We start from the raw sequence: 23,500 nt of genomic DNA, 5'->3' as shown, positions 1-23,500 counted from the left end.
GTACCTGCTGTGACTATTGCACCCTTTACTCCACATCTTGACCCGCAGAGATGCAGACTCTAATTTTTGCCAACCTATCAGTGTATCTCATTGTGGTTTTTATTCACAGTTTACTAATTAATATTTAAGAATCAACTATATTTTTGTATGTTTCTGAACTCTTTCGATGTCTTCTTCTGAGAATTATTTCTTAATATCCTTTGTTCTTTTGTCTATTCTGTTATTTGTCTTTTTCTTAACAATTAGAATAATTTTTACATATTCTGGATACTAATCACCTATGACTTAAAAGTACTGCAATCATTTTCTTCTAGTTCGTGACTGGATTTTTACTTTATTTTTAGTGTCTTTTGCTAAACCAAATTTCTAATTTCAATGGGAGTCAAATTTATCATTATTTTTTCTTTATTGTACATCAATTTTTGTGTTTTGATAAAACAACTCTCTCCATAATAGCATAAAACTGTTGTTAAAATTTTTTCTAGTGTTTTAACCTTTTTAATTTCATATTTCAGTTGTTAGTACAATTGGAATTAGTTTTGTTTGGCCATCGCTCTTGTTTTTTGTATGGATAACCATTTTTCCCAGCTCCTTTCATTGAATAGTCCATTCTTTTCTCACTACGTACAGTGAAATCTGTGTCATTTATCAAGTCTCTACACATCTGTGGCTGCCTACTTGTGTATACATTAGACACCTGAGCCCTTCACACTCAACCAGCACCATAGGGTTTACTCCAGGCTGCCCCTTAGCTTGTGTGCAGCTCCTTTCTCCAACAGTGAGAAACATGGCTGTCATGATCTATAATATATTTGCTTTTGTACTCTATCCTAAAATAAACACAAAGTAGTTTCAATTGTTCCCCCATTTGTGTACAGTTCTTTTTGTCTTTAGCCTTATAATATAGAGTCAAGGTAATGTTTTTTGAAGTTACTTAATCTTTTTCTTCCCCATTTGTTTCAGTGTAGGTATGTTATTCATTTGTTCTTGTTTTTTTGTTTGTTTTTTTTTAAGTTGGATTAATTGTTTGTATTCCATTTTGGATTCCCCAGACATCTGGTTGATTTTAATTATTTCTTATTTTAATGAGTATGTGATCATTGGCATGGCTTTGTTACACAAGCATTCACAAGATGGTAAAATTAAAGGAAGCAGCACTCTCCCCTCATCCCTTGTACCACGTTCCTTCCCTTTCCTCACTCTTTCTGTTTCACTCCCACTAGCCCTCTTGTAGGTGGGATTTATTGCTGGTTTATTCTTTTTACAAAGGAACAGATATATGTTTATTTCCTTATGTTCTTTCTTACCTACAGTATAGATGTTCTTTGCACCTTCTTTGTTTTTCACTTATCAATGTATTCTGGAACTCATTCTAAATAAGTTCACATAAATCTTCTTCATTCCTTTTTTAAAAGAAAATGCATAGTACTCCATTGCATAAACATATGATAATTTATTGAACAACTCTTCCGTGTATGGACATTTAGGATTTTTAAATTATTTTTCAACTACAAACAATGCTGTAATGAACAACCTGCACGTTGTTACAGATGCATCTTCAAGGTAAAATCCTAGATGTGCAACTTCTAGGTAAAAAATAATAAGAACATATATAATTTTGTTACATTTTTGCCAAGTTCCCCTACAAAAATTGCACCAGGTTGCATTCCCGCTAGCAATGCATGCCTGTTCCCCAAATCCTTGCCAATCATAATGCTGTCATGCTTTTTCATTTTAGCCAGCCCAACAGGTGAGAAGTGGTATCTCTATGTTGTTTTAGTGCATTTCTCAAATTAGGAGAAACTTGGAACAATTTTTGTACATGTAAGGGCTGTGTTTATGCTTTTGTGAATTGTTGGTTTCCCATTTTTCTGTTGGGTTTTGGTCCTTGGGTCTGCAATTTGGAAGGGTTTTGTGTATGTTAGGGATATTAGCCCTTTATCTGTGATCTGACGCATGCTGCAAATGCTTTGTCCTGGCTGGTCACTCATCTTCTGACTATGCCTATGGTAGTTCTTACCATGCAAAATTATAAACATTTTTATATACTCAAACTTAGTAGTTTTTTATTGCCTTGGTATTTTTAGTGTTAGAAAGTCTTTCTCACACTACTGTTAAAGAGAAATGCACTCTTTGATTTTCTTCAGTACTTGTATGGTTTTACTTTTCAATTTAGATCCTTGGTCCATTTGGAGTTTATTTTGGGGTTATGGTATGAGATGTAGATCTAACTTTATCTGATGGCTATCCAGCACCACTTATTAAGAAGCCTATCTTTATTCCAATTATTTGAGATGCCAGCTTTATCATATACTAAATTTCCATGTGACCTGAGGTTTATTTCTGGGTTTAGATTCTGTTCCACTGGTCTGTTAGACCAGTGCCACAATGTTGGTGTATTTTAATGTCTGATCAGTCTAGGACCCCTACATAGATTTTCTTTTTTAGTATTTTCCTGGATATTTTTGCATATTCATCTTGTCTAATAAATTTTAGTATCAGTGTGTCTTAACTCCATAGAACAAAAGCTTGTTGGTATTTTACCAGGATTACATTAAATTGATCAATTAACTAAGCAAGAACTGACATCTTTATGATATAACATGAGATACTTCCCATTCATCTAAGTCTAGTTTTGTGTCTTGTGGAGTAATTTCAAGTTTTTCTCATATAAGTTTTGTATTTTTTTTACAAGTTTATTCCTACATATTTCATTTTCCCTGTTGCTGAGGTTTATAAACAGGGTTTCTCTTCCATCATTTCTACAGTTATTGTTTGTTTGAATATATGAAGGCTATTGACTTGCCTATTAATTTTAGATCTTGCTACTTACTGGATTCTTGTACTGTTTGAGTCAGTTTTATCATTGACTATTGATTTTCTAGAACTTTCCAGTTAAATTATCTTATTGTGTAAAAATAAAGTTTCACTTTTAATTTACCAAATATTTTGCTGCTAATTAATTTCTCTTTTCTAACTACATTGGCCAATACTACTAGTACAGTGTTGAGCAGTAATAGAGATAAAAGGTATCCTTGTCTTGTTCCTGATTTGACTGGAAATTCTTCAGTGTTTACACATTAAGTAAAATAATGGCTTTATACTAATTATTTTATAATATTAGGGTGTTTCATAGTGTTAAAAAAGTGTCATTTAATTTCTTTTCTCTTGAGTGCTATTAACAGGAATGGGTATTGAATTTTTGTCAAAGGCTTTTTTAGCCTCTGTGGAGATGATCATATTTTTTATTCAATCTGTCAGTATTGATTTCTAATGTTGAAACAACCTTAAATTGCTAGGATAAATACTAACTGGTCACGGTGTATTATCTTCTTCATGTGGTGTTGGATTCTGTTTGCTAATATTTTATTTAGTCCTTTTGCATCAGTATTCACAAGTGGCAATGGTCTACAGTTTTCTTTTTTCCTACTTTTTCTGGAGAGTCTTTTATCAGGTTTAGGTATCAAAATTAGGTTATACTCAATTTATTAAAGGAATTAGGACATTTTTCTTTAATTTTGTATTAGTATTTTGTGCTACTTTTTAAACATTTTTTATTGTTGTTCAATCACAGTTGTCTGCATTTTCTCCCCACCACTCCACTCCACCCTAGCGAAACTCACTTCCCTCCCCTGCCTCCGCCCTCCCCCTTGGTTTTGTCCATGTCTCCTCCACAGTAGTTCCTGAAAACTCCTCTCCCCACTATCCCCTCCCCACCTCCCTCAGGCTATTGTTAGATTGCTCTTAATTTCAATGTCTTTGGTTATATTTTGTTCCTTTCTTTCTTTTGTTGATTATATTCCAGTTAAAGGTGAGATCATGTGGTATTTGTCCCTCACCTCCTGGCTTATTTCACTTAGCATAATGCTCTCCAGTTCCATCCATACTGTTGCAAAGGGTATAAGCTCCTTCTTTCTCTCTGCTGCATAGAATTTCATTGTGTAAATGTACCATAGTTTTGGGATCCACTTATTTACTAATGGCCACTTAGGTTGCTTCCAGCACTTGGCTATTGTAAATTGTGCTGCTATGAACATTGGGGTGCATAGGTTCTTTTGGATTGGTGTTTCAGGGTTCTTGGGATATAATCCCAGCAGTGGAATTGCTGGGTCAAAAGGCAGTTCCACTTTTAGTTTTCTGAGGAAATTCCATGCTGTTTTCCACAGTGTTGTACCAGTCTGCATTCCCACCAACAGTGCAGTAGGGTTCCTTTTTTCCCACATCCTCTCCAACATTTGCTTGTTGATCTGTTTATGATGGCCATTCTGACCAGTGTGAAGTGGTATCTCATTCTGGTATTAATTTGCATCTCTCTGATGACTAGTGATGCTGAACATCTTTTCATATGTCTCTGTGGACAAAAGCTTAGAGCTTTCCCACTAAGATCAGGAACAAGACAAGGATGCCCTCTCTTACAACCCCTATTCAACATAGTATTGGAAGTCCTAGCCACAGCAATCAGACAAGAAAAAGAAATAAAAAACATCCAAATTGAAAAGGAGGAAATGAAACTGTCATTGTTTGCAGATGACATGATAGCATACATAGAAAATCCTTTAGACTCCACCAAAAAACTATTCAACCTAAGAAATGAATTTGGCAAAACAGCTAGATACAAAGTCAATACTCAGAAATCAAAAGCATTCCTGTACACCAACAATGAAACATTAGAAACAGAAATCAAGAAAAAAATCCCATTTGATATAGCAACAAGAAAAATAAAGTACCTAGGAATAAACCTAACAAAAGAGGTAAAAGACCTGTTCTCAGAAAACTACACAACACTGAAAAAAGAAATTAAGGAAGACACAAACAAATGGAAGCATGTACCATGCTCATGGATTGGAAGAATTAACATCATCAAAATGGCCATACTACTCAAAACGATTTATAGATTCAATGCAATCCCTGCTAAAGTACCCATGAATATTTCACAGATATAGAACAAACACTTCAGAAATTTATATGGAACCATAAATGACCCCGAATAGCTGCAGCAATTTTGAGAAAGAACAAAGCAGGAGGGATCACAACACCTGATATCAAACTATTACAAGGCCACTGTAATCAAAACTGCCTGGTACTGGCATAAAAACAGGCACATAGACCAATGGAACAGAACAGAGAGCCCAGCAATAAACCCAAGTCTCTATGGTCAATAATATTTGACAAAGGAGGCAAGAGCATAAAATGGAGCAAAAACAGCCTCTTCAACAGATGGTGTTGGGAGATCTGGACAACTACATGCAAAAAAATGAAATTCGATCACCAACTTACACCATACACAAAAATAAATCCAAGGTGGATAAAAGACTTAAATACAAGTCATAACACCATAAAAGTCCTCGAGGAAAACATTGGCAGGAAAATCTCAAGCATTCCACGCAGCAACATCCTCACAGACACGTCCCCTAAAACAAGGGACATAAAGGAAAGAATAAACAAATGGGACCTCATCAAAATAAGAAGTTTCTGCATGTCTAAAGAAAACAGCACTAAAATGAAAAGAGAACCAACAGTATGGGAAAACATATTTGCCAATGGTACCTCAGACAAGGGTCTGATCTCCAAAATATATAAAGAACTCACACGACTGCACTCCAGGAAGACAAACAACCCAATTATAAAATGGGCAAAGGACTTGAACAGACACTTCTCCAAGGAAGACATACAGAGGGCCCAGAGGCATATGAAAAGATGTACTACTTTTCTATTTGCTGCTGTAACAAAGCACTACACACTTAGTGGCTTAACACAAACAACCTTATTATCTAATATTTGTGGAAGTCAGAAGTCCACAGTGGGTCTCACTGAGCTAAAATGAAGGTATTGGCAGGCTGTGTTCATTTCTAGAGACCCTAAGGGGAAATCTTTTTTTTTTTTTTGCCTTTTCCAGCTTCTAGACACCACCTCTATTCCTTGGTTCATGGGTTCTTCTCATCTTTAAAGCCAGCAATGGTCCAGTTTTTCTTTTATCACATCTTTCTGACACCAACTCTCCTGCCTTCCTCTTGCACATTTAAAGACACTGGGCCCTCCCAGACAATCTAGGATCATCTCCCCATTTTAAGCAGCCTTAATTCTACCTGAAACCTTCATTCCTCTTTGCCGTGTAACCTAACATACCCATAGGTTCTGGGGATTCAAACATAGACACCTTTCAGGGAAAAGGAGGCATTATTTTGCCTGCCACAATCTCCAATGTCCCAGAACAATTCGTAGGACACTGGAACTATCTTATCTTTAAAGATATAGTAGATGAGACCATGGCAAAAATATCTGAGCTTGATGCTTTTTCTGGGTGGTTGTTCTTTAATAGTTGTCTCGATATCTTCTGTGGAAATTTTTTCTGTTTAAACTTTCTCTCTCTGATGAACTCAATTTAGGTAATTTTTTTTTAGAAAATTATCTGTTTAATGTAGATTTTAAATTTATTTGTATAGAACTGTGCAATGTAGCCTCTTATGATTTTTAATTCTTTTTTAAGTTTCCCCCTTGTCATTTCCTGTTTTATTTGTTTTGCTTTCTCTCTGTTTACTTGTCCAAATTAGCTAGTGGTTTGCTATTTTTTGGTCAAGTTTTTTTTTCAATTAAGATATATTTGGAGATATGGATATAGGTAGATATTGTTGTCTTCCTTCTTTCTCTTTTTTAAAATCTTTACAGTATCTGTAGAATAGCCCTCCTTTTTAATTAAGACATTTGTTGGCCTTCAGTCATTTATCCATTAACCTGACAAATATTTATCTAATTCTGCTCTGTGTTGGGCACTGTGCAAAGTAGAGAATGCTACAGGGAGAGAACCATCAAAAATCTCAACCTACTGTGAATACATTCTAGTAGAAGGAGATGAACAACAAACAGGCAAGTTATGGTGGGCACCTTAGAGAAGAAAAAAATCAGGGAAAAAGGTATAGGGAATATTGGAGTAGGTGAGGGTGTGTTGTGAATTTACATAGAGTAGTTACGGAATGCTTCCTGATGGGGTGACAGTGGTTAGGGAACAAGGCATGGGTATCTGGGGAAAGGATATTCCAGGCACAAGGATCAGTGAGAACAAATGCCTCAGAGAGGAAAACACATGTGGTGTTGGAAGTACAGCAAGGAGGCATGGCTGGGTGTGGTCAGTGATGGGGAGAACACTGGAAAATGAGATTGGAGAGGTCATGGAAGACCAATTTATGAAGGGCCATTGAAAGGGCTTTGGCTTTCATTCTGAGTAAGAAGAGAAGTCATGGAGGACAAAGGATAGGGGAGGGACATACTCTGGCTTTTTTAAAATAATATTTCTCCCATTCTAATTTCTTGAGAACAGACTGCAGGGAGGGGCAAGGGTAGATATAGGAACATCAATTGGGAGGCTGTTGCCCAAATCCAAATGAAATATGATGGCAGCTTAGACCAGGATACTTAAGGCAGAGGTGTAAGAAGTGGTCAGATTATATTTTTAAGGTGGAGTTGACTGGATTAGCTGCTGGACTGTGTGTAGGATTATGTTTAAAATATTATTTTCAAAGAACTATGGTCACCTTCACTGTAAGTGCAGATTTTTTGCAAATATCAGAAGTATTCACTAGTTGTGGGACACCTACCATTTCTTCCCCTAAAGTGGTAGCATAGTTGGGAATTTGAGCATGTGGTGCAAAATGAAAGCTGTGTGCAATTGTTGGTTTGAATCTATGTGGCAATACAGAGTGAGCACCACCAGCAATTGATAACCCCATACAGTTGGGAAGAACGTCCACACTCTTCCCATCAGTAGAAAAAAGAAAAAGGGAGAAATGGTAAAGTGGTGGTGAGAGTTGGCTTTCTATCACTCTTATAAAGATAATTTTGGAAAGTACCCCCCCCCTTAAATTCTTACTCTTTTTCGGATCTCCCAATCAAAAGAAAAGTCCAGGTGAGAGTCAGATGCAGATTCCAATCAGCGGGGTCCCTGTGTTGTGGATGCAATGAACAAATTCACATGGACTACCAAGTCTTGTGGAGGAAAAGGGATGGCACGGCCACTCTCTCAAGGGGAGAGCGCCCCGACCTTTGCTTTGATAGGCTTTTATTGCTTTTCTGGGCACATTACACTGAGGATGGTCCTCATTTACTATGCACAGGTTCACTTTAGGTGGGTACCTTTTACAGAAAACAAAGGACAAGATGTTGCTAATTACATCAAAAAGGAAGGATATTTGTAAATGTAAAGGGAAAAGTGGTTGAACTGGTGACACTCATCCTTGGAAGGTTTAGCATAGATTTTAGGAAGTTACTTTAAAGATATGCAGTAAACATTTGCTGCCTCAATTCAGGGTGGGGAGTTTTAGCAAAAAGCAAGCCTCATAGCGGCCTACGTACAATGCAGGCCTGATTCCCATTGAGAGAACCTATCCATGGGCATGGGTCCTGTGTGCTGGACCTTGCTTTTCACTGGCCTTTCTGAGTGAGAGCTGGGTCCATGCCACTCAGAATGGTCTCTTATACTCTCTGAGTGAGAGAGCACTCTGACCCTTGCCTGGACAGGCTTTTCTGGGAGCATTACCTCAAGGAAGGTCTTCATTCATCATTGTCAGGCAGTAATGATCAAACAACAGAAAACATTCAAAGAACTATGAGGGCTTATTCTGAGTCAGGGTCAGTTAGCTAAAGGGCCATAAAACTTTGGGAACAAACTCATTTTATGCTTGGACCTTTATTAGAATATTGAGAACATTCTTAGCAAAGCAGGTTTCACAGGATTTTATGCATTCTTTCTTAGGCCTGATCGCCCCAGGGACCCATCCATTCCTGCCCAGGGCTGCACCGCCCTCCGGCATTGTTTCAGGCTTAAGTCAGGCAGGGGCAGTAAGGCAGCCAAGAGATTAGGAGACTTCTAGCAGACAGAATGAGGACTGAGGGTCAAAGCCAAAGGGCGAGGGTCCCTCACCCTCTTTTTCTATAGCCCCCCAAGTCCTTCCCTGAGGGCCCCTTCTTGACCATGCCTGTCTTAAGTTGTCCTTCCCTTGGGGAATCTTACCCATCATTGGCTAACCAGTCATCCACCAGGGGCCAAGCAGGGTGAAGTAAGACAGGGCAGAGGTGGTGCCCCTACCAGGAAGCTTTGTCTCCTTAGTGGCTTATGGTCCCAAAGTCTGTTTACTCAGCCTTAGCCATGGGGGTTACAGCTTCTGAAGCCAGACAGGTGTCAGAGCAGTTTCTCCATGTTGCTGGGCAATGTATATATACATTCAGGCCCAAGAATTTCTGTCCCTCAGGGGTTTTAAACACTCTCTAAATGTTAGAACAACCACTGTGTTGTTGCATATTAGCAGAGTCTCTATTTCCTGAAGTTCTTCAACTTTAACTAGGGTAAGTCTACTTACCATGAATGTATTTATTTAACATTTACTGGTACTATGTGCCTAGCACTGTGCTAAGAAATAAGGATATAGGCAAATGTGGTTACTGCTCTCATGAAAAACAGACATTATACAAACAAATCACACGACGACCCTGACCTGTGTGGCTCAGTTGGTTGGGCATTGTCCCACAAAGCAAATGACCACTGGTTCAATTCCCACTCAGGGGACTTGCCTGGGTTATGGTTTGGTCCCTGATTGAGGCACATATGAGAGGCAACTGATCGATGTTTCTCTCTTACATCGGTGTTTCACTCCCTTTCTCCCTCACTTCCTTTCTCCATAAAAGTAAATAAAATCTTTTCTAAAAAATCACAGCTATCTACTTGCCATGGTAAGAAACACTACAAAAAAGGAGTAGAGGTTTCTGGGAGAACCTTGACCTGTTTGAGGGTTTGAGGACTGGTCCTACCAAAGTTAAGAGGGCATATGCTGAGATCAGTGACATGTTACTCCCATTTCTGCTATGACCCCAGTCTGTTCTTGGGGAGACTGCTGCTTCACCATGGGATAGTAAGGAGGATTAGGGCACTGGAAAGGAGACCTAGTTGGGCATGGACACCATGCCAGTGTCCTTATCCTTTCTTCCTTTCTTTATAGTGACAGTCACATTGTTGATGATTCACCTACAGCCTATGTGATCATCCTTCTCATCTAATATATGTCAGATAGACAGATGCACCTTGGAGCCTCTCCAAGTGCTGTCCATCTCTGTGTCTGAGTCTACCTGCCAGTTATCCAATCCTGTCCAAGCTACTTACCAACCTATCCAGCTGGTAAAGATCATTGTGAATCTCACTTCTCTTATGAGAGCAGTCAATTCTTCTGAATATGGCGCAGAGACTTAAAGATGGTACCTGCCTACAATCATCCTACTCATTGACCTAAAATGAAAATAAATAAATAAAAGTACTGTCAAAGATTAACAAATTACAAAAAAAATGTTGTCCTACTTAAGGAGCAACCTTTTATTTGGGTATTAAAGAAAAGTTTTTATGATTCTCTTGTGGCAATTATCTAAGAACAGAACAGTACATATGTCATTTGTTTTATTCCCTGAATATTTAGACTCTTGGTGATCACATCAAAGATGTTTTAGAACACCTATTGTCTGTATGCAGGTGACTGTAGCCACCAATCACTTCCAGTTTAAAGATTTCTGCTTTGTATTTTCCCTTTCCAGCCCATTCCCACCTCATTAAAATCTCTAGGTGGATCCTGTTTAGTAAGAGCTACACATATTTTCCAGGTGGTCCCCTTGGCTGAACTCAAGTGCAAGGCCTCCAGCTCCTGTTGCAGGTGCATGGGAAAAGGAGGGGCCTGGAGGGAGCACCCACAACAAAAGCACAGTTGCCCTGACAATCTGCAAGTGGCTCTCTCGTGATCACTTTTCCTGGCTTTCTCTTGAAATAAGTGGTAAAATATAAATACAATTTTTATCCTTTTGACCTTCTTCAAATGGCTGACTGGCTCACAAACCACACAAAACACCAAAGTTCCCCTGCCAAGAGGCCACAATTACCTGTTTTGACTCCTCTGAGAGCCCATCCCTCATCACCTCAGGGAATGGTCACTGAGGCCTATTTCCAAGGCAGCCACTCGTGTTGTGAGTGTGACAGTGAGTGAGGCACCACAAGGGGGCTGTGGGAACTGGGGGGAAACAGATGTACACCATTATTATTACACAGAGCAGAATGTCATTAGCAAGAACAATTATAGAGATGGCAGGAAATCACAGAAAAAGGAGAAAACTCACCCTGAATGGGAGGGTCAGGCAAAGGAGGTGAAGTGATGCTGACAGAAACCGAGGGGTCCAGTCTGAGCAGGAGGAGACCTGAGTCTGACAAGGGTGATTGGGGGTGGGGGATGGGTGAGGAATTCTAAGATGGAGGAAGACAAAGAAACAGAAATAATAACATTCAACATTTCCACATTGGCTTATGCACATAGCTTCCACCATGTCAGTTTAAGGTGTTTGTACATTGGTTTGTGAAGGTATAGTAAAAACAAACATTCAAGGCTCTTATTCCAAGATCTGAAAATGTGGAGCAATTCCATTTATATGTTTGAGTTTCCTTTTACATTTCATATGTTGAGATTCATCATCCAGATTATAAATTTACAAATTTACAATTATGTAGGGCTTACAGATAAAAACGCTCAATGATTATAATGTAAATAGTGTGCACAGTGACCAAGGACACCAGCTTCCGAGTCAAATCTGAGTTCCAGACCCCACTCAATCATTTCCTAGCTCTGTGCATACAGGTTATGCAACCTTCGAGCCTCAGTTTTCTCATCTACAAAATGGGGTGGTGATAGGGCTTATTTCACACTGTTTTGTGAGAGTTACACGAGATACTGCATGCAAGACCTAAGCACAGTGCCTGGCATCTGTTAATATCAATTAATGTTCCTTATTAGTCATTGCTCCAAAACATACAATGTTTATAATGCTTTCTCTGAAGAGGTATACCAATAGACCTTCACATAACTTCTAAATGCTCACTCCTCCTCCAATGCAATAAAATATGCCAAGAATAAAGACCATCTCAACCCTTTAAAAACATTAGGAACCAGAATGTCCCAGATTTCATCAGCCTATGAGGTCACAACTTCTGTTTTTGTCAAATCACAATAGTCCAAACCCTACCCTATATGCCCTAAAGAAGTTCAGTTCTGTTTGTTTGGTTTTTTTTTTCAGATATCCAAGCACTTTAGGGACTCCTTAGAAAATGTTTATGTCAGAAGGTACCTTCCCACCTAAGCCTTGGCTTGCTACCATGTTAGAGAATCCAGTTTATGTCCCTCAAAATGAGCTTCACAGAGCATTTTTCCATTTCTAAAGGCCCCAGAGAAGGAGCTTCTATTTTCTCACTCCATCCTAAGGCCCCATCCTGAGTTTTTCAGTGGTCTCTTCCAAAGATGTTTTGTCAGTGGAAAGGCTCACTTCCTTCAAGGGATCTCTCACCCCTACCAGGTGGCCCTCAAAAGACAGCAAACTACCCTAGATTGTGGTATCTAATTTCCACTCTCAACTAGAAGGAACCAAAGCTCCTGGAGGGGAAGGCTAGTCCTAGATCTGTAGCAAAAAAATATTCAAAATGAGCCCAGGATACTGTGTTGTGTCAGAAAGCATAGGAGGTGGACTGATGAGTTGTGTCAAAAGGACACAGAGACCAACAAGAAGGCACTTTCATTGGCCAAAGCTGAGATAAACTGAGCATCTAAAAAGAATAATAAATGCAATTGATTAAAACACATTGTGCATATTAACATAAAAACATGAGATCATGCTGATGTTTTGAAAAAGTAAGAGAGAGCAAATAACCTTTGATAAAATTGCTACACCAAGTCTTTTATTCAGAAAACTGGCACTTAAAAGGAAAGGACTAAGCATTTATCCCATCTTTCCTGTATAAACACTATTGCAAGGAACTGACATCACCGTAGTTGATAATGAAAAATTCCTTATATAAAAATTCCAGCTCATAAATGCAAAAGGACGGTGGAATCAGAACATCATGTCGTAACTCCCAATGAAGTAATTGATTCCGGTAATAAGCATTAACAAATGAAGTCATTAGATGAAAGGGTGATGGGGAAATTTATGCTGCAGGAGATGAGGCCATCACATCTGACCCACTGCAGCATCACTAACAGTGGAACACCCAGGCATCCATGCTTCCTGCTGTGATGCAAGGTGGTGCCCACACGTTCCATCTGAGGGGTTGTCACTGAAATACATGGAGCCTGAGTCTCATCCAGCCTTAAGGACTAAATTTCACTTTTAGGGATGTAGGAAAAAGTGAAATTACACTACAAGGAAGCGAACAGGCAAATCCAGGTGAGTGCAAGACATTCTCCAAGCCAGCCCACTGAGTTTCTGAGTAAGTCAGTGGCTGGCAGTGCAGGGTGGGGGCTGCAGGGAAGGGGTGAGCACTGCTGTTGATAAAAGAGGCTCAAGAGATTTAACATCTAATGTGATATGTGGACCTAGTTTGAGTCCTGATTCAAGAAAACTAACAGTATGATAGAAATGCAGACTGGTGCAGCCAGGTGCAAAACAGTATGGGGGTTCCTCAAAAAATTAAAAATGAAATGACCTTCTGACTCAGCAATTCCACTTCTGTGTATAAAGCCAAAGAAACCCAGAACACTAATTGGAAAGAATATGTGCACCCCTATTTCATTGCAGCTATGGGAAGCGACCCAAATGCCCATAAATAGACAAGTGGCTATAACAGTTGTGGTACATTTATACAAATGGTATACCACTCAGCCATTAAAAAGAATGAAATCCCAATAGTTGTGATGGTATGGATGGATCTAGAGGGTATTATTCTAAGTGAAATAAGTTAGAGAAAGACAAATACCATATGGTTTCACTTATATGTGGAATCTAAAGAACAAAATAAATGAACAAACAAAACTGAAACAGACTCATGAGTACAGAGATCATATTAATGGTCGCCAGAGGTCAGGGGGCTAGGCCAAAAAGCTGAAAGGATTAAGAAGTACAACCTGGTAGTTACCTAATAGTCATGGGGATGTAAAGTGCGGCATAGGAAATATAGTCAATAATACTGTAGTAACCATGTATGGTGCCAGGTGAGTACTGGAAATATTGAGGGAACCCTTTGTAAAGCATATGCTTATCAAACCATTATACTATATACCTGAAACTAATACAAAATCATTTGGAATTCCAAGGTGTAATTGGAAAAAATATATGTGCATGCTAAAAAAAAAGCAAGGTTTATTTTTAATGTGGATGCTTTCAAACCTTGAAATATAATGCAGTCCTATACCTCATTTGCTGTATATGCAAAGAATTGTCCTGTTTCCTAGCAGTCTGATTTCTGACCACTATTTATGCTTTCATATTTTAAATTAACCTTGGTACTTACCAACTGAAAAAATATTTTACATTAAGATCATTACATAGAAATATGAAAAAATAATTTTCATAATTAATATAATTTTCTTTCAGAAACCAGGAAAATTTTGTTTTGGACTAGGTATTAGGTGCCAAGAAAATATCATCATTTTGTTCAATGTTTAAATGGCATTGTGGTTATATAAAAATGTTCATGCCCTGACTGGGTGGCTCAGGTGGTTGGAGCATCGTACTGTACACAAAAGGTTGTGGGTTCAATTCTTGGTCAGGACACATACCTAGGTTTTGGGTTCTCTCTCCAGTCAGGGTGTGTATAGGAGTCAACCAATTGACGTTTCTCTTTCACATCTATGTCTCTCTCTCACTCTCTCTTTCTCCTTTCCTCTCTCTCTAAAATCAGTTAACATGCAAGGTCTTTCCAGAAAGTAGCCAGCCATGTAATGTGAAAAATAGAGACATTTATTTTAAAAGATACAAGATACAAGAAACATTGTACATAGGACAAGGATACCTTAGTCCCCTTCAAAGTGGGCATCTTGGGACCTCACACAGTTCTCCCAATCACCATCAGCTGCCACATTGTATTTTTCTGAATCTCCTCTAAGTCTGAAATCTCTTCCCTTTCAAAGATGATTTTGGTTTGGGGAAAAGCCAGAAGTCACAGGGCACCAAATCTGGGCTGTAGGGGGCTGAGTCACCTGGGTGATGTGATGTTTCACCAAAAGACTCTGAATGCAACGTGAGGCATGAGTAAGCATGCTGAAGTAACGAAGCTGTCAATCACCAGTTGCCCATAGCTGTGAATGTCTGAATCATCTGACTAGTTTCCATGGAGGGATGTCCAAGCCTAATGCAAAATTTAATGCAGATTCATTGCTCTATTCACTCAGTCATGTTGAATGCAATGGCCACACAGTACACGTGCTCACTTACCAGCATCTACCGCCCCCACTGACTAGTACAGTGAAGTCGTCATTGTTCACACATGAGCATTCCAGTCCACTCTCATTGGCTGCCAGATTACATCAAGGCCATGCAAACCATTCTCATTCTATTAACAATGGCTGGACTTTTTCTAGACAGACCTCATATCCTTGGCTGAGGGTTAAAAAAAATGTTCATGATTTTCAGCAATGCATACTAAAGTATGTAGGGCTTTGTTTTCAAATACTTTAACAAATTAAGAAAGAAAAGTGACAAGCAAAAATAAAGTGACAAAACCTTTATAATTATGGAATCTGGGTAATGGGTGCATGAAAAAGAGAGTAAAAAAAGAACACAAGAAACACATGTACCAAAATCTTGATAACTGTTGAAACTGGAAATGTGTATACGAAAGTCCTTTGTATTTATCCCTCTTTTTTTGATTATGTTTAAAGTTGTTTTAAAATATAAAGAAAACAAACATGGCACAACCCTAGGACATTGGTACATTTCTCAAAATCTGGGTTATTCGCACTGAGGTAATTGCACGGCATGTGCCAAGATTTCCGCGGTGCTGTCTAGGGTGGACTGAGCCAACCCTGTCCCATGCCCCATGGTTAGCTCTGTCTGTGCACAGGCAGAAAGGCTGAATGTCATCTTTCTCTGGGCAGCCTCCCCAACCTCAGCCTAATCAGTGGGGAACTGTGTGAGCAAGCACTCTCATACATCGTCCAAGAATAAGCAGTAGTTTTCTAGTACAGTGCAATCTAAATCCTAATTTAGAAACAGTTGTGTATAACGTTACCCTGGGACCTCCCCACTCCACTGGCTCCTTCACCACAGGGGCTTGACTTTATCGTGATATAGTCTATTGTCCAGGGACTGTGTGCCTCCAGGGGAATGCAAGCCACCACACTTTTATTTTTAATTGTGATGAAATACACATAACAAAAAATATACCAATTTAATCATTCATTCAAGTGTATAGTTCAGTAGCATTTAGTACATTCACATTATTGTGTAACTAATCTCTAGACTTCTTTTTATCTTGCAAAACAGAAACTGACCCATTAAACAACAGCTCTCTATTCCTACTCCTCCCCCCAGCCCCTGGCAAACACCATACTACTTTCTGTCTCTGTAAATTTAACTACTACCTCATATCAGTGGAATCATACAGTATTTATCTTTTTATGACTGATTTATTTTACTCAGCATCATGTCCTCAAGGTTCATCCATGTTGTAGCATGTGCTGTTTTTTCTTTTTTTTAAAGACTGAATGCTATTCCATTGTATAGAAAGACCACATTTTGTCTACCCATTGTCTGTTGACGGACAGTTTGGTTGTTTCTACCTTTTGCCTATTGTAATGCTGCTGTGAACATGGGTGAACAGGGCACTGCCTCTTGCAATACAAAATTGTGTATCCCACTGCTTCAAAAGTGTTCAGAACAGTTCTCAGACCAGGTTCATGCTCCAGATACTGTGAGCTTCCCGCCCTCAGGGAGGTCTGCCCACACTCATGGCTGAGGAGGGCAAGCCTGTGTGAATAGGCACTGGTTGTTGCCTTCTCCCTGGTACACTTTACTTTAAAATAACAATAGTAAGTGTTGGCAAGAGGGTAAAAATTGGAAACTCACTCCCTCACCTCTATTTCTCATTCCCTAAGCCATGGTTTCTGTTACATGGAAGGTGTGTATCTTTCCAAAAGCTTTATTCTAGACACATACAAATGTATATATGAGCATAGTTTCGCTCTGTGCTTTATAACAGTTTCTCTCTCAACAATGTGTCGCCTTCCATGAAGTGGGAAGGTGTTGCATATCTGGAGTATTTTCCACTCCTATGCTGTTACAAACGATGCTAAATTGAATATCCTCACAAATAACACCCTTGCACATTTTTGTGATTGTTGCAGGACAAGTGGAAATGATGGCTCACAGTGCGTGTACAGTTAAAATGTTGACAGCCATGTAGCACCCCTAATGGACTATGATAATTTACCTGTTAGTTCAAAAGAAAGATTTGAGTGTATTATTTCACGTTTAGGGCAGACATTCCTGTCTGGTTTCATCTGATCACCAAGTACCCTTGCCCTCTTTGCAGGCAAGTCTAAACAGCTTGTGCTACTTAATTAAAGTCTGCTTGGAAAATCTCTGCTAGTAAAATTAGATAATTTTAACAGCTGTTGTCTATTTATAATTTTAGGCAAATTTAATGGGCGAAAATATAGTTGTATGTTTCTGCAATGATACATTTCACGATATCTCCTTTGAAGTATCAGGAAATACAAAGTTAATCTTGTAACTATTCACATCTTTTACTTTCAGGATTACACAGATGTATATTTGAAATGCCATGTGTCTTTTGAAAAAATAAATAAATAAACCTTTGCTCCCTACCCCTTCTCTTTTTTCCTGTTAACTGTTTGCAAAATTACAAATTTCCCAGAAAAATCAAGTACTCTAAGGCTTTTATGTTGATACGCCCAGGGGGGTATCTTCCCCCAACCCCAAGTTTAATTACTTAGGCCACTAGAAAGGTTTGTGAATGTCTGGTTAAACAAGCAATTTCACAATTATATTTCAAATATAAAGACTTCATCAAATAAGGCAAAAATTGCTCATGGCACACAAATTTGAAAACGAGCGATCGGTGGTCCCCAGAGACATCCAATACCCTGAGAGGAGGAGTTACAGCAGAGGAAAAGCCAGATATATCACGTTTGTATGTTTACTTCTCAGGAAAATAAAGCGTTTGCCAGAGCCAAGCCTGTTAGCCCTCCCCGCAGTCCTCGGTGCACAGCATCCTTGGTCGCTAGACTCTTCTTTTGTGTCCCCGCGCGCTCTCCGGGCGCGTCTGCGTGGTGCAGGGGTGCGTCGGCGCAGGGGCAGGGCTGGAGGCCGCAGTCAGCCCCCGGCCCCGCCCCTGCAACCCCTCCGCTTTCGGGCAGGCAGGCTGACCTCTCCAGGGATGGCAATCAGGTTTTGCCCGATTGTTATGCGGCTATTGATTCACCTCGCTCTGAGGATTCCAGTGGCAAAGTGATCGCCCTCTTCCCCCTGTCCCCTCCTTTCCTAGCTCCCGCCCTCCCTCTCCTTGCAGCAGGATCCCAACGCTGGCGCTCCGCACCCCTCCTCCTCCCTTTCCTCTGGCTCCGGGATTCCTTAAGTTATTAGGAGAAATAAGGTAGCCAAGGGGAGGGGACCACATGGAAGTTGTGACAGCTCCCAGCGGCGCTCCCCTTTCTTCTGAGCCAGTACCTCGCCTTAGGAATTACCGCTGACACGTTGAATGAAGGAAGTCCCCGTGCCAGCCAACCTGCCGGGATGGGCCACTGCTGCTGCAAGCCTTATATCTGCCTTCAGTGCCTGGACAAGACGGTACTTTGCCTTCCCTCTCTCTTCTTCCCTCTCCTCCTTTGAACGGGCAGAGAGAAAGCCAGAGCCGCCACCTCTGTCCCTCTCCCTAGCCTGTGTGTGTGCGCGCTTTGTTGATCTGCGGGAGGCTGCCTTCTGGTTCCAATGTGCTGGTCTCATCCACTCTGCAGAGCCTTACATAATTCTTGTTCCTGCAGTCTCAAATGTAACTGTTGCATTTCCCTGAAACAGTAGGGCTCTGCTCGAACAGCTTGAAATCCAAGCTGCCGAGAAATCCCTGGAATCTTCTCAATGCATTTTAATGTACCTGTGAAACCTAAAATGTTCTAGTGGGGAATTTACATTAGCTAGACACGTTTTTCTCCGCCAACTGCTAACTTTGAAAGTTTACCACTTTTTCACAAACAGCATCCATCCTTGTAATTTGTATTCTTAAGGGCAGAGAAGGAAGCACCAGTACAGTTATTTTCTCTGTGCTTCCTTGCATCACATGGGGTGAATAGCACAGAGGTGAAAACTAAGAGCCAGTCTATGGGTGTGTTCAGGTCTTCGGTGGCAGGACATCCCCAGCCAGGGAACTGGGAACACACTCCAAGGGAGGACTGTGTGACAGTTCCAGCGCAAAGCTGTTCTTTGCTTTTGGCATTTGCCTGTCAGCTTGCGGATGGATTAGGATGTGCTCTTAATTTTACTACTAAAAATATGTGAGCCAGAAATCTTGTCTCTGTGATATATTTTATTCTCCTGCTGATTGGGATTTCTCAAAGATACAGGAAATGGGACTTAATAAGGGGTTGAGATTGCCTCCTTCCTACCCAGGTGGACATCGACTGCAGAGATAGCTTGATGTATAGTATGCGACCAGGTGAAGGAACAATATGAATTAATATAAAACTCATTACAAGGAGATCACTTGGGAACATTAGTTATTAGTCTGTTTATAAACTGCAACCTAAAGTCAGATTACGTACCACCTAAGAAAATTACACTGTTATCGTAAAATTCACCTAGTACTTTTGTTCCAATAGAAATAACTGTTTCAGTGGGTTTGGCTTTTGCTACCATGAGTATGAACTAAAATATTTATGTGCACATTTATGTGCTTTTAACAACAAATAGAAATACAAGACATTTATACTCAGTTGTTTGCAAATCAAACACTGAAGTAGTTAAGCCCTTTTCCCAAAGGAGTGGTCACAAAAAGGCATTGAAGAAAGCTTTATAACAATAATTATAATAAAAGGGAAGAATTTTCTACATGTACAACATTATGTTCATATTCCTAACCCCTGATATAAGATTTTTAGAAATAGAAGCTATAATATGCAGACTTTTTTTGAGAAAAATATATTTTAAAGTGAAACCACCCTTTTATGTTTCAAATCAAGTTCTTGAAAATAATCAGCCCTGTGTCATTCTTCTTAGTTTGGGCATTTGGGACGATAATTAAAAGTTATTTCATCTCTTTAGCAGTGTGATATTTAAGTAATTTTCAAACCTTCGAGCTCTGAAACCTCCGATTTAATCCAAGTATTTTTCACTGATGAAAACGTGAATGCCCCCACTGTATCTACCGGCTTTCTCACTGTGTTCACACCCACACTGCTTGACCTCCCTTTGTTATATCTTAGAACAGTATTCCTGATGGGGTTTGTAGACATGTATTCATGGGTTCTCATTTTAGACATTGAGAGCTCTCTTTTGTTAAATATTAAAAAAAATTATTGTTTTATTTAGTCTCCCACTTTTCAGGATCACTCCACAGGCAGTATGCCAAAATCGCCTGTTTGTGCCATGGTTACCTGTCGGGCCAGGCAGTGTAAACTAGGAGTGTTATGGGATTCCACTCCAATCTCCAGCTCTGGAAACCAGTACTCCTTTAAATCCCACAATTAAACCCTTTATTTCACCAATCAACTCGAGCAGTCCCAGCATCACCATTGAAAGAGGCTTGATGAAATGGTAACGTCTTTTCTGGTTACTTTATCCCAGTTTAATAACCCTTAAAAAAAAAAGAAAAAAGAAACATTTCCTCAGAACTTTATATTGATGCAAAATAAAAAAACTTAATTTGGAAAAATAAAAAATAATTTCTTAACAGTTTGATCATATTGCAGCTAAGGAAGTTCTGAAAAGAATGGTGGGACAATTAAAGAGACTTTTAAGTAATCGGTTTCAGAGATGGGGCCAAGAAGTAGAAATCTGAAAATGCCTCTTTAGCATTAATTTATTGGGAGAAACTATAGAATCTTGCTAGAGTATAAAATAAATAAAAATGCGTTAAATGAACAAAAGGTTTTTAAAAGCTGATTGTGTTTTTTAAAACCTTTTCACTGACAATATTTATTGCTGGTATACTCTGTGCCTACGTATTGTGGGAACTATCAAAGAATTATTAAAAGACATATTTTGCCCAATGGAGTTTACTAGTTACTTGTTTGGCTGTACTTCTACCTTTTCCAGAGGAGTTACAAGTGGGGTAGGAAACAATAACATATAGAGAGCAATTAAAACATCAGTGCAAGAGCGGAGTATTATATAATTAAGTGAGATTCTGTGGTCCTTACCTTATCGTTCCCGGAATCTAGTGAAAAGAGAAGTTTGTGCTAGAATCATAGGCAACGTTTCTTGGAGAAAGTGGAGTGAATTTCACTTGGAAGAATGTGGGGGAGTTTTGCCGAACTGGTGAGGAGAAGGAATGGAATTCTGAGCAAGCAGTGCCTGAGTGAAGGTGTGATGGAGGCCGAGAGGAAACTCGGAGGGATCTGAGCAGGTCAGGAGTGTAGAGCACTGCTTTCCAGGCTAAAAACCAGACCCAGGGTTTTGAACTTGCGTTAAGAAGTAGGTGTCCATCTTGGGAGTCTGAGCTGTGAAGAAACATTCAAACCTGTGGAGAATTTTTATAACAGCATATTTGAGCCAAACTGGGGACATTGCCAAGAAACAAATTCTCCAGAGAAGGATGGCTTTGCAGTTTTTCTTATGCATTTGGAATTAAGGAGGGAATATAAGGAAGATTACATAAAGGTTAGCGGAAAGCAAGGTACAGGATAGGACCAAGAGTATGTGCTCCCTTGCAGGTGGTTACGCTTCTGAGGGGTCTAAAAAAGAGGATTACTCTGGCATCTCAAAGGCATATTAATATAGATGCACAAGAGGCACAGATAAGCCTTTTATAGGCCTGGAGAGTGACTACCCACCATGACCTGCACAGTCAGGAATTTGTGATCAGCTCACCCTGTGAGGCTATTTTCAGTCAGATTTATTACAGAGCCCTTTTTTTCATCCATAGAGCAGAGCAGCAATCGGTAGAAGGCTTATTCTGCATGTATTTTGAAAGGAAGGGTGTGATCCAGGAAGAACTGTGGGACACGCAGATGGATCCCAAAGAGTCCATTAAGCTGTGGACTCAGCCTGGCCCTGGATCAAGCCAGCAGCTCTGCATGTTCAGCAGCTCTCACCTTTAACCTGCCAAAGCAGATCATTCTTGGGACATTGAGTTATTAAGATAAATAAACTAAATATATAAACCCGAATGCCACCTTGTTTTTCAACAATAAAAAAACAAGCAAATGAATGATAACCAAATGACAAGCAAGTGAATGATAATCTGCTTGAGAAACTTGTTATTTCTTTTTAGAGTCAAGGCCTAGCTTCATAAGAAGCTTTCGTAAGAGTGGAATCTGAGCCACATAATTTAGGCATGAAGTGGCCTCGGAACCTGGCGTGTCTGTGTTCTGTCACCCCTTGAGCCTGAAATTAATGCAGGTGAGGGGGCTGTGTGATTGTCATTACCTTGGTGACTGCTTTGTCTAAGCTTCCTTTGCTCCTTTCACTACAACTCACCTAGCTGGTTTAGTTACTGCCTTGATCCTTTGGAGTTAATTTGCATATCTCTACCCTAACCTTTCCGTGTTGATTATAATGGGAGAAGGTAACTTTATAGACCTTTTATCTAAATCCTTGGTAGTAGTGGCAGTTGGGAGAAGGCACCTCACTGTTCCTCTCAGGTATGTGGGGGTGACCTGACAGCAATGAATTTGGGGAGGTGATTAGAGGAAGCTTGAATCCAGAAAGGGCAAGAAACTTCTTAAGTTATATATAAATGGATTCAAAATCAGGGTACTGGCTAAGTGTCCTTTCTTTTGCTCACTCTGAGATCCCAAATTACCCCAGCATTACTTCTTTGGATTCACATTCCTTCCCCTTGGGCCTGGTAGGTCTCTGTCCTCCCTGATTGTTCACTAGCAATCTAGGTGTGGCATGACATCCCCCAATTAACTGCAGCCTGTTAGGGAAGCAAGTCATTTTATAACCACTGACAGTCCCCAGCATGCAAAGGGCAAAGGCTGGAATGAAGCCCCTTTAAGTTTAGTCATTCTGATTTTTAAAACAAGAAACAGTTCTGCTCATTTTTCATACAAGTAGACATTGTCATGTATTTGAGAACATTAACTCAAATATGAATGAAACCTCCCTGTTGACCAGTCTATGTTAAATTTCATTTCAGCATAGAAAGGCAGATACAAAATGTGGTGGCCTGTGTTAATTATATGTGAAAGAAATAATACTCGCTGATTAATTAGGTCAAAGCAGGGCGTCAGTGCTGCCTTCAGTGCGCCTCCCAAAGGGGTTTTCCACAGTTTGTGTGCCTCTGGCGAATCTTCTCAACACTGCTATTGAAAATGAATGCAGCATTCCCAAGGGTGGCGTGAAAACAGCCCTGAAGACGTAGAAGTTCTGCTGACAGCACCTTGTGGCTGCTTCGTTCTGAAATACAAAGGAAATGTGTGACCCAGTTTTACCATGTAGAGTCAAAGTCCGACCTGAACTCCTGGAACCCATGGTGAAAAGCAATATTTTTTCTGGGAAGAATGAAAAATTTCTTAATCTCTTTGTAAGTTTATGT

General features: G+C 39.7%; 1 protein-coding gene across 3 annotated transcripts in view; it reads left to right on the top strand.

Moving 5' to 3' along the window:
* The window catches only part of MTUS2 (microtubule associated scaffold protein 2), a 578,493-nt gene that overhangs the window by 488,916 nt on the left and 66,077 nt on the right, over nt 1–23,500 (top strand). The window contains exon 1 of one of the 3 annotated variants that reach the window (XM_024551027.4): nt 18,117–18,594. The exons of the other annotated variants lie outside the window; for them this stretch is intronic. Coding sequence (XP_024406795.1) covers nt 18,541–18,594 — 54 coding nt within the window. The 5' untranslated portion in view covers nt 18,117–18,540. Of the gene's footprint in view, nt 1–18,116; nt 18,595–23,500 lie in introns of those variants that run through there. 3 annotated transcript variants of the gene reach the window in all.

This window comes from Desmodus rotundus, chromosome 3 (assembly GCF_022682495.2).
Source record: "Desmodus rotundus isolate HL8 chromosome 3, HLdesRot8A.1, whole genome shotgun sequence".
NCBI classification, from domain to species: Eukaryota; Metazoa; Chordata; class Mammalia; order Chiroptera; family Phyllostomidae; genus Desmodus; species Desmodus rotundus.
This window is presented reverse-complemented; position numbering and strand designations above follow the sequence as displayed.